Source organism: Capricornis sumatraensis, chromosome 1, assembly GCF_032405125.1.
Source record: "Capricornis sumatraensis isolate serow.1 chromosome 1, serow.2, whole genome shotgun sequence".
NCBI classification, from domain to species: Eukaryota; Metazoa; Chordata; class Mammalia; order Artiodactyla; family Bovidae; genus Capricornis; species Capricornis sumatraensis.
Genome location: NC_091069.1, coordinates 173,578,790 through 173,594,629, shown reverse-complemented (window position 1 = coordinate 173,594,629; position 15,840 = coordinate 173,578,790). Strand labels below are relative to the sequence as shown.

Genomic DNA, 15,840 nt, shown 5'->3' with positions numbered 1-15,840 from the left:
GTCTCTCAGTCGTGTCTGACTCTTTGCGACCCCATGAATTGCAGCACGCCAGGCCTCCCTGTCCATCACCAACTCCCGGAGTTCACTCAGACTCACGACCATCGAGTCAGTGATGCCATCCAGCCATCTCATCCTCTGTCGTCCCCTTCTCCTCCTGCCCCCAATCCCTCCCAGCATCAGAGTCTTTTCCAATGAGTCAACTCTTCCCAGGAGGTGGCCAAAGTATTGGAGTTTCAGCTTTAGCATCAGTCCTTCCAAAGAACACCCAGGGCTGATCTCCTTCAGAATGGACTGGTTGGATCTCCTTGCAGTCCAAGGGACTCTCAAGAGTCTTCTCCAATACCACAGTTCAAAAGCATCAATTCTTCAGCACTCAGCTTTCTTCACAGTCCAACTCTCACATCCATACATGACCACTGGAAAAACCACAGCCTTGACTAGATGGACCTTTGTTGGCAAAGTATGTCTCTGCTTTTGAATATGCTATCTAGGTTGGTCATAATTTTCCTTCCAAGGAGTAAGTGTCTTAATTTCATGGCTGCAATCACCATCTGCAGTGACTTTGGAGCCCAGAAAAATAAAGTCTGACACTGTTTCCACTGTTTCCCAATCTATTTGCCATGACGTGATGAGACCAGATGCCATATCTTAGTTTTCTGAATGTTGAGCTTTAAGCCAACTTTTTCACTCTCCTCTTTCACTTTCATCAGGGGGCTTTTTAGTTCCTCTTCACTTTCTGCCATAAGGGTGGTGTCATCTGCATATCTGAGGTTATTGATATTTCTCCTGGCAATCTTGATTCCAGCTTGTGTTTCTTCCAGCCCAGCGTTTCTCATGATGTACTCTGCATATAAGTTAAATAAGCAGGGTGACAATATACAGCCTTGACGCACTCCTTTTCCTATTTGGAACCAGTCTGTTGTTCCATGTCCAGTTCTAACTGTTGCTTCCTGACCTGCATATAGGTTTCTCAAGAGGCAGGTCAGGTGGTCTGGTATTCCCATCTCTTTCAGAATTTTCCAGTTTATTGTGATCCCACGTAAATGGATGTTTTTCAAGAATATGAAGATCATAACCCTGAAAGAACTCTTCTCTCCACCCATTTCCAATGACAAACTAAATTACTAGACTTTTGGGAAGTAAAACTATGTGTGAATACATTTTTATTAGTCAATACACTCAAACCTTAGGTGATTAGCAGTTATAAAACAAATCATAAAATTTCAGAGAAGAACTATTTCTATGGAACACTTAAGATTCTCAAGATATCATCAAAAACAATAACAACTTCAAATCTTGGATTTATATAATTTTTGAAACACCTTTTAAAACTGCTTTTAAATATACTGTCATATTTGACCATCCTATTAACTCTTCGAGGCAGGTAAAGTAAGATAAAGTAACTGAAGTTCTGCGAGTCAAAATGATTCTTTACAGAATGAGCCACCAGGGAGGCCCAATGTTAGGTTAGCAGTGTTAATAACAATAGTATAATTAAATCTACAGAATCAAGTGTACTTCCCACCAAGCCACTGTATCAGACTGAAAAAAGTAGTTTCCTTTTATTTCTTTTATCCAATGGTACTGACACAAAAGGAATGCGTCTCAAATCTGTATTCCACACAAAAACCTGAAAGTGACTGCACAGAAGACAGATAACAGAATCAAAAACAGAGCACCAAAAGGTCACAGGCAAAAACAATGAACTTTAATCATGATAAATGTAAAATGGGCTCAAGAATTATTGCTTAGGTATATAAAAGGGAAAACTTAGCTTAAGCTTTTCTGCAAAATCATTTATCAAGTGCCTTGTATATGGAAGCAGCTATGCTGAAACAGTAAATAGGACACTAACCTCAAATCATTCCTAATCTAAAGGAATATGACAGACACCTATGGGCTCAGCAGCCATTTATACACACAGCATTAAGATAATTCTACTTCATTCTCTTTAAAAGAAGCAAAAAAGGCATGGAGAAGCCACAGCCTCCTAAAATTAGGTTCTAAGTGCAGCCACGGACAGAGGAGCCTGGTGGGCTCCAGTCTACAGGGTCACAAAAGAATTGGACACAAATAAAAGGACTAAACAACAGCCAAAGCAGCAGGGAAAGTGCTAAATTCTAGTAATATTGTTTAAGCAGGGTCCCAACAAGCTATGGTAGGTTTAGAAGACAGGCACTATGCTGGTTAGTGGTATGGAATCCATGTGTGAGGAAACGTGATGAGAACTGGGGAATGTTTAGATTAATGGCTAATGGAGACATGACCGGTATCTTCAAGTGTTCTGAAAGCTGCCAATGGAAGAGGAACGTGGCCAAGTTGCTCTGTGGGAGATGTGTTGCTCCAAGTGAGTTACAGCTTGATATCAAGAAAATTTCCTTGGATCCAGAGCTGATTAACAAGGGAGGTTTTCAAGCAGCTAACCCAACTCAATACCAGAAAAACAACTCAATCAAAAAGTGGGCAGAAGACCTAAACAGACATTTCTCCGAAGAACACATACCGATAGATAATAAACACATGAAAAGATGCTCAACATAGCTATTTATTAGAGAACTGCAAATCAAAACTACAATGAGATATTCAGTTCAGTTCAGTTCAGTCGCTCAGTTGTGTCCGACTCTTTGCGACCCCATGAATCGCAGCACGCCAGGCCTCTCTGTCCATCACCAACTCCCGTTCACTCAGACTCACGTCCATCAAGTCAGTGATGCCATCCAGCCATCTCATCCTCTGTCGTCCCCTTCTCCTCCTGCCCCCAGTCCCTCCCAGCATCAAAGTCTTTTCACACTGATTAGAATGGCCATCATCAAAAAAATCTGCAAACAATAAATGCTGGAGAGTGTGGGGAAAAGGGAACCTTTTTGCACTGTTGGTGGGAATATAAATTGATGCAGCCACTATGGAAGACAGCATGGAGATTCCTTAAAAAACTAGGAATAAAACTATCATCTGACCCAACAATCCCACTACTGGGCATATACCCTGAGAAAATCATAACTGAAAAAGACACATGGACACCAATGTTCACTGCAGCACTATTTACAATAGCTAGGACATGGAGGCAACCTGGATGTCAACTGACAGATGAATGGATGAAGAAGCTGTGGTGTGTATATATATATATATAAAAATATATAAATATATATATATATATACAGTGGAATATTACTCAGCCATAAAAAGGAATGCATTTGAGTCAGTTCTAATGAGGTAGATGAACTTAGAGTCTATTATACAGAGTAAAATAAATCAGAAAGAGAAAAATAAATATCATATATTAACACATATATATGGACTCTAGAAAGATGGTACTGATGAACCTATTTGCAGGGCAGCAATGGAGACACGGACATAGAGGACAGGCTTGTGGACCCAGTCCGGGAGGAAAGGGTGAGATGAATGGAGGGAGCAGCACAGAAACATATACACTATCATATGTAAAACAGCCAGCCAGTGGGAATTTGCTGTGTGAGTCAGGGAGCTCAGACTGGGGCTCTGTGACAACATAGAGGGGTGGGATGGGGTGGAGGTGGGAGGGAGGGTCAAGAAGGAGGGGACATATGTATACCTATGGCTGATTCATGTTGATGTATGGCAGAAACCAACACAATACTGTAATTATCCTTCAATTAAAAATAAATTTTTTAAAAGGGAGGTTTTCATTAAAGTTGTGGTCATATGAACATATATCTGGGTTGTAATGAAAGAGCTCATTTATTGAATAAGTTATATCAGATGATGACTAAGGTTAATTTAAGCAGATCAATAACAAATTTAGATACGTGTAGGTAGAAAGCTTAACTAGGATGTTAAAAACAAAATCTTAAAGGTGCTTTGTAGAGGATAATAACAAATTTTTTTACAGTTTTATTAAGAAGCATTATAAATATGAAACAAGGATTATAAAATAACAATATTTTTATCATAAAAATTATTTTAAGGATTAGAGTCAAGAAATTTCCCTAAAGAGTAGGTTTATTAACATTAATACACTTTATTGGACAAATTTTTAATATTGTGCATATGGACTGAATTTTTACTTCATGATAAAAGTTAGGAAACTTAACTAGAAATTATTATAGATTAGACCTTTATTAAAAATATTTATAAAAACTAAAACTTGACATTGAAGTGAAAATACTGCTTTTGGAAATAAAGATATATATGTAAAGACACGTGGTAAACATTCAAAAGCTTGCTAACTTCTGTTCCTCACACATTTTGAGCATATTGAATATATAGAATACATATGTATGTTTATATATACACACATACTAATACACATCTCTGTATCACTGACCTGTGTCTTTCAACTCAGCCTCACATTTTCTTCCTAAAAATGACTGCTGTGGCCTTAATGACCTATCACTAATTTAAACTGCAATACATGAAAGGGTTTCAAAACAGGAGGGGGCACATTTGGCTGCAGTATTCATTCATGGTGATGGTTTCCTTTCTGCATGTTATTAATTTGTGAGTGTCTCTCATGTAGACCCTTTGTTGGCAGAATTCAGTCCTATAAAGACTTGACTGTTATGTTTACAGTCCCTTACGGCTGGAAAGCATAGTTATTATCTTGCAGAAATGAAGCACAACTAATAATCCTCTGAAACAGTGGGCCCAGAGTAGACTGGTTGAGAAATGAGACATCCTAGGTTGAGGTTTATCAGCAACTTTTAAGCTCCCAAAGAATGATGTATGGTTCTGCAGAAGGCAATGTACTATTAAATCATGGAACATTTACCATCTGGTCAAACCCTCCACCTTCAAGAAACACAGGTTCTACCTGAAGACTTGTTTCCCTTGAAAATCTCCATGGATGAATATTACAAGACCTTCTTCAGTAAGAAGCATTTCGCTGAGCCTTTCATAAATCTATTCTCGTCTTTTAATCCCTGTTCTATTTTTGTCCATTAATCAGTTACGAACATGAGTAATTCACTTTTAGTTCATGAAACTGAAAATAATAATTGACTACTTAGCCTTCTTTCTTTAAAGCTTAAAATCTCTAATTTCCTTAATAATGTGCATTTCTTTAATTATGCTCATCACCCTTGTCTGAGTTTTCTCATTTCCCCTCATTTTGGGGCAAGTGTTTGTTTTTATCTCTTTGCATGCTATTAAAATGGGACATAATTATCTTAGCAAAGGTAAAATGCATGAAAATATATTAAGAGGATTACTCTCTAGTCTATACATTTCACATGATTTTCAATACAAACTTTCTTCACTTACCATTTGAAGTCAGCTTTTAGTGGGCTACTACCCTCAAGGGGCCCCCCTACCTATTATCACCCCCTGGGCATTCTAGGAACTTGCATTAAAGAACCTCTCCCAAAGCATCTTCTGTTAAACAGTTAAATTACATTGTTTCAACAACTCAACACCAAAGTGCTAACATTTTTCAAAATGTCATTTTCAAAGTACTCATCTGTTCAGTGAAAATGACATGTGAATTGTGGCTAGCAAGGCTAGACATTTCTCAGATACGGTGAATAATATATTTTCATAGTTTTGTTTTAGCATAAGAGTCAAGATTTTGAAAGTCATCTAATCATGAGTTTATTTATTTCCCTATTACAGCTAATTCAATTAATGAAGACATAATACAATATTAAATATTGAGTTTCCCTACAGAAATATTAGAAGCATACCACTGAGAACCTTCAAGAGGATGTTTGTACACATATGAAAATAGTATACCTTGAGATAGTATGGAATAATCTAGTTTTTCTTCTGAAGAGATGGCAACAGTAATATCAAGATCAGTGAACTACAAAAAATTACATTAGAAGGTTCTAGCAGTAGTAGAACTTATAACACGTGGGTTGAACAAAATTAATAGCTTTTAATTTATTATGTTGTTATAATTAAGGTGTATATTTTCAAATACTTTTCATGCAGATTCTTCTGATTTATAAAAAGTAATAGTAGAAATAATAATTTTGCTAGAAATTGGAAAAAGACTAGACATTTTCCTGATTAAAAAAAGAATGACTCTGGTTAAAAAAAAAGAAACATGAATTTCCCATCACTGACTTGAAATATCAGCCTAAAGGTCTAGATGTGTCTATAATTAGATTTTGTACTAAGTTCCCTTTCATCAAAACTTTTTACTTAAAAGGAATTAGGTCAGACTTTTACAAAGGCCTTAAGAAAGAGTATCTGTGACAGATTTATTCAAATTCTCCATTGTTCTATTAAAATGTGCCCTTTGACCTTCCTATAGCTAGTGCTGAATAATAAAGAGTGGCCAAGCTTCCTGACTATTATTGGCAATAAGTCATACCTATTGAGATTCAAAATGGAGATAAAATATACTTCATTCATTCATTCATTCACTCATTCACTCATTATTCAGGGCTTGTGCTAGGTACTAGGGTGGAGCTGGGGTCAGAATTTATAAGGCAAAAGTCCATGCTCCATATTTCCAGGCTGATATGAAGATAAGACATATATTCAAGTAATTACTAATTGGTAAGTATCAGGGAAAGAGAAAACAATACTCTGATAATTCAGAGAATGTATGTGAACAAATCTAGACCTTAATCCAGTGTATTTATAAGTTAAAAATGTATCATTCGGGAGCTTCTAAGTGACATTAATAAACTGACATTTGAAAACAGGAGAATTTATGAATTCAGTGGTTAGGACATCTACCTCAAACTCAATTTCTCAATTCTAGCCTTGGTTTATTTCAGAATTCTGCTTTCCTTTCTGTCCAACATAATTATTTTTAAGGACAGAACAGGAAAATAAGTCTTGACTGGGATCAATTACATCAATTTCCTTTAAAGATTAAAAAAGATGCATAGTTTTCAAATATATTAATAAATATGCTTTCTGAGCATATTTATATGTAAAGTAAAACAAGCTCATTGTTACAAGTCCAGACAAAAAAAGGAGGTAAAAACTAAATTTATAATGCTGCCATCCAAAGATTAAACTGTTAATTTTATCAGGTCAAATAGAAAATATAGGCGATTCAATGAACATACTATCTTATAGTGAATATTCTACACTTAATTCAAGGAAAAAAGTCTGTTCATCATGTACTCACGACTGTGTTCTTGTGAAATCTAACAGATGCATACTTGACATACAGTATCACAAAAAACTTTTGAGTGTAATGCCATGAACAAGAAGAACTGTAAACTAAAACTGTTCCACCAGAATGCTGAATAACTGCTAAATCTGAAACTACACCAGAATGAAAAAAATATTTCTGGCTCAGAATACTTGCCAAAACTGCTCAAAACTCTAATGAAGGAATGTTAGTATATTAAAAGTGTGAAGTATCCAAAAAAGATTACTCTGGACAACTGGGATTTATAGGCAAAAAAATAAACATTGAAAAGAGGGAATACTAGCAGGATGTAAAGAGCAGAGGTTTCCAATCTTCCTTCTCAGCACCATTTGTATCTCAGTAATTTTTTAGTGTTGCCTCAAAGTCAAAGAAAATAGCTAAGAATTCTGTTGATTACATGGTTCAGTTCAGTTCAGTTCAGTCACTCAGTCATGTCTGACTCTTTGCGACCCCATGAACCTCAGCACGCCAGGCCTCCCTGTCCATCTAGGCTCAAACAATTTAATAAAAATATCTATATGTCTTAATAATTTAGTGGCCATTAAAAAAAATAATATCCACTGTTAAAAGAAATGGATTTTAATTTCATTTTTAAATAGCCACAGCTGGGTTGGTACAGTTTGGTAGTGCTGGGTATATCTTACCCCACTGCCCTATTGTCACTATACTCACTCCTAAATAAATGGTTGTCTTTGAAAGATTTGATGCCTCTGATGTGCAAACTTCTGATCTTTTTATTACAGAGCATGTAAATCCAACTTGGGATATAGAATATATATTAATTACATGCAGCCAAAAGGAATCATCCTCTTATGGATGGAGTCTCACGGAATGTCCATGCCACTGGGTAACAGGTCCCCATAGAGCCACTCTCAGACTCTCCTATATTCCTATCCATATAAGTGCTTGTTACATTAAATAAGCCTACAGTCTACCTTTATAACAAATAATCCCATAATTAAACATATAATCTAAAAAGTGGCTGAATATTACTTTCAAATGGAATAAAAATATGCATTTTAAACAATCTTTTGTTAAAGTAAAAAAGCAATAACAGAGCCCTCTTGGCTTATAAAATAATCTGTCAAAGTAATTCTAAAAAGATCCTGTGGCAGGCAGAATAATGTCCTCTCCTTCCCCTAAAAGATATTCATGTGTGAGATCCTGGAATTTGTGAATATGTTAAACATGGCAAAAAAGGATTCAGGCTGCAGATGGAATTAAGGATACTAATCAGCTGACTTTAAGTAAACCCAATGTAATCACAAGGATCCTTAAAAGTGGAAGGAGGCAGAATATGATGTTCAGAGGGAAGGAAGGAACAAATGATGAAGGAAGGAAGGATTTGTAGGGAAGAAACAGAAGATGCAGTATGATGACTTGACCTGCTATTGCTAGCTTTACAGACTGAGGAAGGGAGCCACAGGCCAAGGAATGTGGGCAGCCTCTAGAAGTTAGAGAAGGCAAGGAAACAAATTCTTCCCGAGAGTCTGCCCACATTTTGACTTTAGCCTAGTGAGATTCAAGTTCACTTCTAACCTACAGAAATGTAAGATAATAAATTTGTGTTGTTTTTTTTTTTAAGTCACTACATTTGCGGTATGGTTTTTCCAGTAGTCACGTATGGATATGAGAGCTGGACCATAAAGAAGGCTGAAGGCCAAAAAATTGACACTTTTGAACTATGGTGCTGGAGAAGACTCTTGAGAGTCCCTTGGACTGCAAGGAGATCAAACCAGTCAATCCTAAAGGAAATCAACCCTGAGTATTCATTGGAAGGTCTGCTGCTGAAGCTGAAGTTCTAATACTTTGGCCAGCTGATGTGAAAAGTTGACTCACTGGAAAGGACCCTGATGCTGGGGGAAATTGAGGGCAAGAGAAGGAGCGACAGAGGATAAGATGCTTGGGTGGCATCACTGAATCAATGTACATGAGTGTGAGGAAACGCAGGGAGTTAGTGATGGACAGAGAAGCCTGGAATGCTGCTGTTCATGGGGTCACAAAGAGTCAGACATGACTTAGTGACTGAACAACAACATTTGTGGTAACTTATTAATAGCAGCCACGGAAAGATTAATATAGATTCCCAAATGATACTAATAACAATCAGAAACGACTGCAGTTATAAATGTTTCAGGTCAACTGGATGAGCTAATGATATGTAAATTGCCAATATTGTATTCCTTGGCTAACCTCACCAAGAAAAAAAAGAGAGAGGACTCAAATAAATAAAATCAGAAATGAAAGAGATGTTATAATTGATATCAGAAACACAAAGGATAAGAGACTACTATGATACAATTATATGCCAACAAAATAGACAACCTAGAAGAAATGGGTAAATTCCTAGAAATATACAACCTACAAAGCCTGAATCATGATGAAATAGAAAATCTGAACAGATCAGTTGCTAGCAAAAAAGACTGGATCAATAATCAAAAACCTCTCAACAAACAAAAGTCCATGACCAAAAGCCTTCACTAGTGAATTCTACCAAACTTTCAAAGGAGAACTAACACAATTCCTTTTCAAACTCTTCCAAAAAATAGAAGAGGGGGAAATTTCTAAATACATTTTAAAAGGCCAACATCACCCTGATACCAAAACCAAACAAGGATGACACAAAAAAAGAAAATTACAGACCAATATTCTTGCTGAATATAGATGAAAAAACTCTCAACAAAATGTTAGTAAACCAAATTTAACAATAAATTAAAATGATCATAAACCATGATCAAGTAGGATTTATTCAAAGACTCTAAGACTGGTTCAACACCTGCTAACTAGTTAATGTTAACCACCATGTTAACAAAATGAAGAGTGGAAAACCATGTGGTCATCTTGATAGACAGAGAAAATGCACTTGACAAAATTCAACATCCATTTATGATAAAAACTCTTAACAAAGAGGGTATAGAGGGAATGTATCTCAACATAACAAAGGCTATATATGACAAGATCACAGTTAACATCATACTCAATGGTAAAAAGCTGAAAGTTTTTCCTCTAAGATCAGGAACAAGATAAGGATGCCCACTCTCCCCACTTTTACTCAACATAGTATTTGGAGGTCCTAGTCACAGCAATTGGGAAAGGAAAAAAAAAAGGCATCCAAACAGGGAAGGAAGAGCAAAACTGACACTATTTGGAGATGACATGATATTATACATAGAAAATCCTGAAGATGCCATCAAAAAACTGTTAGAACTAATAAATTTAGTAAAAGTGTAGGCTACAAGATCAACACAAAATCCTGCATTTCTCTATACTAGTAATAAACTATTTGAAAGAGAAACGAGGAAAAAAATCCCATTTCCAATTATAACAAAAGAATAAAATATCTAGGAATAAGTTTAACCAAGGAGGTGAAAGGTCCGTATACTGAAAACTGCTGCTGCTGCTGCTGCTACTTCAGTCGTGTACATGACATTAATTAAAGAAACTGAAGAAGACACAAATAAGTGGAAAGATAGTCCATGCTCATAGATTGGAAGAAAAACTATTGATAAAACATCCATACTACCCAAAGCAATGTACAGATTCAATGCAATAGCTATCAAACCTTCAATAGTATTTTTTACAGTCTAAATAGAAGAAACAATCCTAAAATTTGAGGAACCACAGAAGACCCTGGATAGCTAAAGCAATCTTGTAAAAAGGAACAAAGCTGGAGGCATCACATGTCCTAATTTCAAACTATATAACAAAGCTAGAGTAATTAAATAGTATGGTACCAGCATAAAAATACAGACACAGAACAGTGGAACAAAACAGAGGGCCCAGAATAAAACCTGTACACTTAGTCAGTTAATTTACAACAAAAAAGCCAGGAATATACAATGGGGAAGAACAGCCTCTTCAATAAATGATATTCGGAAAATGGTACAACCACATGCAAAAGAATGAAATTGGATCACTATCTTACACCATATGCAAAAATTAACACAAAATGAATCAGAGACTCGAATCCATAAAACCTTGAAATCGTAACTTGAATCCGTAAGACCTGAAACCACAAAACTCCTGGAATATAAAAGAGACAATAAGCTCCTTGACACAGGGCTTGGCAATAATTTTTTGCTTCTGACACCAAAAGAACAACAGTGAAAATTAACAACTGAGACTACATCAAATTAAAAAGCTCCTGCACAGCAAAGGAAGCTATCAACAAATGAAAAGGCAACCTACTGAATGGAAGAAAATAACTGCAAACCATTTATCTGATAAGGGGCTAATATCTAAAATACACTAAGAATTCATACATTTCAGTACTAAAAAGCAAACAATGCAATAAAAAATGGGCAGAAGATCTGAATACCCATTTTTCCAAAGAAGATATACAGATGGCCAACAGACATGTAAAAGAAACTCAGTATCATTAATCATCAGAGAAACATGAATCAAAAATCACAATGAGATATCACTCCACACCTGTCACAATGGCTATCACCAATAAGACAAGAAATAACAAGTGTTGGGAAGGACGTGGAGAAAAGCAAACTCTTGTGTACTGTTGGTGGGGATGCAAATTAGTGCAGCCACTATGGAAAACAGTACTTAGGTTCCTCAAAAAACTAAAATTAGAACTACCATTTGATTCAGCCATCTCATTTCTTATCTGAGGAAGTGAAACCATTAGCTCAAAAGGATATCCACACCCCCATGTTCACTGCAGCATTAATTACTGCAGCCAACATATGGAAGCAACCTAATCCTAACAACGGGTAAATTGTGGAATATATATGCAATAAATAGAATACTACTCAGGCATAAAGAACAAAATCTTGCCATCTGTGACATGTTTTGATCTTGAGGATATTATGCTAAGTGAAGTAAGTCAGATACAGAAAGACGAATACTGTATGATCTCTCTTACATGTGGAATTAAAAACAAACAAAAAAACAAAAACCAAACAAAAACCAAGCTCATAGAAACAGAGAACAGATTGGTGGCTGCAAGAGGTCAGGGGTAGGGGAAATAGTGAACTTTTTTATTTCTTTCTGTTTTTAGTTTATATAGATTGAATAAAAATTTTTTAAAAGCCTAAATAAAAAATAAACCTATAGTTGCTCATTAAAAGAATTTTACTGGTGTGTACTTGAAACATAGCTTTTGGCCTTTCTTCATTTTCCTTCCTGTTTAACAATGATGTAATGGCTTTACAGAAGATAGAAATTTCTGTATTATGCTCTGATATGATTTTCCAAGCTATGTAAGCTTAGGCAAAATATTATACATTTCCATATGCAAAATACCAAAGGGAATATTTTCAGTTCCTTCTTAGATGGAATTATGGTCTGACAGCTGGACAGTTCAGTTCAGTTCAGTTGCTCAGTCGTGCCCGACTCTTTGTGACCCCATGAATTGCAGCATGCCAGGCGTCCCTGTCCATCACCAACTTCCAGAGTTCACTCAGACTAACGTCCATCGAGTCAGTGATGCCATCCAGCCATCTCATCCTCTGTCGTCCCCTTCTCCTCCTGCCCCCAATCCCTCCCAGCATAAGAGTCTTTTCCAGTGAGTCAACGCTTCGAATGAGGTGGTCAAAGTACTGGAGTTTCAGCTTTAGCATCATTCCCTCCAAAGAAATCCCAGGGCTGATCTTCAGAATGGACTGGTTGGAACTCCTTGCAGTCCAAGGGACATGCAAGAGTCTTCTCCAACACCACAGTTCAAAAGCATCAGTTCTTCAGCGCTCAGCCTTCTTCACAGTCCAACTCTCACATCCATACATGACCACAGGAAAAACCATAGCCTTGACTAGCGGACCTTAGTCGGCAAAGTAATATCTCTGCTTTTGAATATGCTATCTAGGTTGGTCATAACTTTCCTTCCAAGGAGTAAGTGTCTTTTAATTTCATGGCTGCAGTCACCATCTGCAGTGATTTTGGAGCCCCCAAAAATAAAGTCTCTCACTGTTTCCCCATCTATTTCCCATGAAGCGATGGGACCAGATGCCATGATCTTCGTTTTCTGAATGTTGAGCTTTAAGCCAACTTTTTCACTCTCCTCCTTCATTTTCATCAAGAGGCTTTTTTAGTTTCTCTTCATTTTCTGCTATAAGGGTGGTGTCATTTGCATATCTGAGGTTATTGATATTTCTCCCGGCAATCTTGATTCCAGTTTGTGTTTCTTCCAGTCCAACGTTTCTCATGATGTACTCTGCACAGAAGTTAAATAAGCAGAATGACAATATACAGCCTTGATGTACTCCTTTTCCTATTTGGAACCAGTCTGTTGTTCCATGTCCAGTTCTAACTGTTGCTTCCTGACCTGCATACAGATTTCTCAAGAGGCAGGTATGGTGGTCTGGTATTCCCATCTCTCTCAGAATTTTCCACAGTTTATTGTGATCCACACAGTCAAAGGCTTTGGCATAGTCAATAAAGCAGAAATAGATGTTTTTCTGGAACTTTCTTGCTTTTTCCATGATCCAGTGGATGTCGGCAATTTGATCTCTGGTTCCTCTGCCTTTTCGAAAACCAGCTTGAACATCAGGAAGTTCATGGTTCACGTATTGCTGAAGCCTGGCTTGGAGAATTTTGAGCATTACTTGACTAGCATGTGAGATGAGTGCAATTGTGTGGTAGTTTGAGCATTCTTTGGCATTGCCTCTCTCTGGAATTGGGATGAAAACCGATCTTTTCCAGTCCTGTGGCCACTGCTGAGTTTTCCAAATTTGCTGGCATATTGAGTGCAGCACTTTCACAGCATCATCTTTCAGGATTTGAAACAGCTCAACTGGAATTCCATCACCTCCACTAGCTTTGTTTGTAGTGATGCTTTCTAAGGCCCACTTGACTTCACATTCCAGGATGTCTGGCTCTAGATGGGTGCTCACACCATCGTGATTATCCGGGTCATGAAGATCTTTTTTATACAGTTCTTCTGTGTATTCTTGCCACCTCGTCTTAATATCTTCTGCTTCTGTTAGGTCCATACCATTTCTGTCCTTTATCGAGCCCATCTTTGCGTGAAATATTCCCTTGGTATCTCTAATTTTTTTGAAGAGATCTCTAGTCTTTCCCATTCTGTTCTTTTCCTCTATTTCTTTGCATTGATCACTGAAGAAGGCTTTGTATTCTCTTCTTGCTATTCTTTGGAACTCTGCATTCAGATGCTTAGATCTTTCCTTTTCCCCTTCGCTTTTCGCTTCTCTTCTTTTCACAGCTATTTGTAAGGCCTCCTCAGACAGCCATTTTGCTTTTTTGCATTTCTTTTCCATGGGGATGGCCTTGATCCCTGTCTCCTGTACAATGTCACGAACCTCATTCCATAGTTCATCAGGCACTCTATCTATCAGATCTAGTCCCTTACATCTATTTCTCACTTCCACTGTATAATCATAAGGGATTTGATTTAGGTCATACCTGAATGGTCTAGCAGTTTTCCCTACTTTCTTCAATTTGAATCTGAATTTGGTAATAAGGAGTTCATGATCTGAGCCACAGTCAGCTCCCAGTCTTGTTTTTGCTGGCTATATAGAGCTTCTCCATCTTTGGCTGCATAGAATATAATCAATCTGATTTCGGTGTTGACCATCTGGTGATGTCCATGTGTAGAGTCTTCTCTTGTGTTGTTGGAAGAGGGTGTTTGCTATGACAAGTGCATTTTCTTGGCAAAACTCTATTAGTCTTTGCCCTGCTTCATTCCGCATTCCAAGGCCAAATTTGCGTGTTACTCCAGGTGTTTCTTGACTTCCTACTTTTGCATTCCAGTCCCCTATAATGAAAAGGACATCTTTTTTGGGTGTTAGTTCTAAAAGGTCTTGGAGGTCTTCATAGAACCGTTCAACTTCAGCTTCTTCAGCATTACTGGTTGGGGCATAGACTTGGATTATTGTGATATTGAATGGTTTGCCTTGGAGACGAACAGAGATCATTCTGTCATTTTTGAGATTGCATCCAAGTACTGCATTTTGGACTCTTTTGTTGACCATGATGGCTACTCCATTTCTTCTGCGGGATTCCTGCCCGCAGTAGTAGATATAATGGTCATCTGAGTTAAATTCACCGTTTCCAGTCCATTTTCGTTTGCTGATTCCTAGAATGTCGACGTTCACTTTTGCCATCTCTTGTTTGACCACTTCCAATTTGCCTTGATTCATGGACCTAACATTCCAGGTTCCTATGCAATATTGCTCTTTACAGCATTGGACCTTGCTTCTATCACCAGTCACATCCACAACTGGGTATTGTTTTTGCTTTGGCTCCGTCCCTTCATTCTTTCTGGAGTTATTTCTCCACTGATCTCCAGTAGCATATTGGGCACCTAATGACCTGGGGAGTTCCTCTTTCAGTATCCTATCATTTTGCCTTTTCATACTGTTCATGGGGTTCTCAAGGCAAGAATACTGAAGTGGTTTGCCATTCCCTTCTCCGCTGGACCACATTCTGTCAGACCTCTCCACCATGACCCGCCCGTCTTGGGTTGCCCCGCGGGCATGGCTTAGTTTCATTGAGTTTGTATACATAACAATTACTTATGGTAAAAGCCCTACTGTCAGTGTATATATGCTTTAATAAACTGAAAATATTCATTCAAAATTCAAAACAGTCTGTGTTTACCTGTGGTTAAAGGAAGGTGTGTGATGCTGTTCAAACAGGTCAGGGTGAACCACGTGGATGAGAGTGTAGCCCCAGAAAACAGGAGGAGCAGAATTAGTTTCAGCATGCCCCTGATAAAATCTGCAAACCTGGAAAGAAACAATGTATTAATCCTAGCTGGATTTTTAAAATACTCTTTACAT

General features: G+C 37.4%; 1 protein-coding gene across 1 annotated transcript in view; it reads right to left on the bottom strand.

Annotated features, from left to right (window-relative positions):
- Positions 1-15,840, bottom strand: part of SLC49A4 (solute carrier family 49 member 4) — a 101,123-nt gene that overhangs the window by 11,871 nt on the left and 73,412 nt on the right. The window contains exon 7 of the mRNA XM_068980353.1: positions 15,659-15,786. Within this exon, the coding sequence (XP_068836454.1) occupies positions 15,659-15,786 (128 nt within the window). The remainder of the gene's footprint in view (positions 1-15,658; positions 15,787-15,840) is intronic.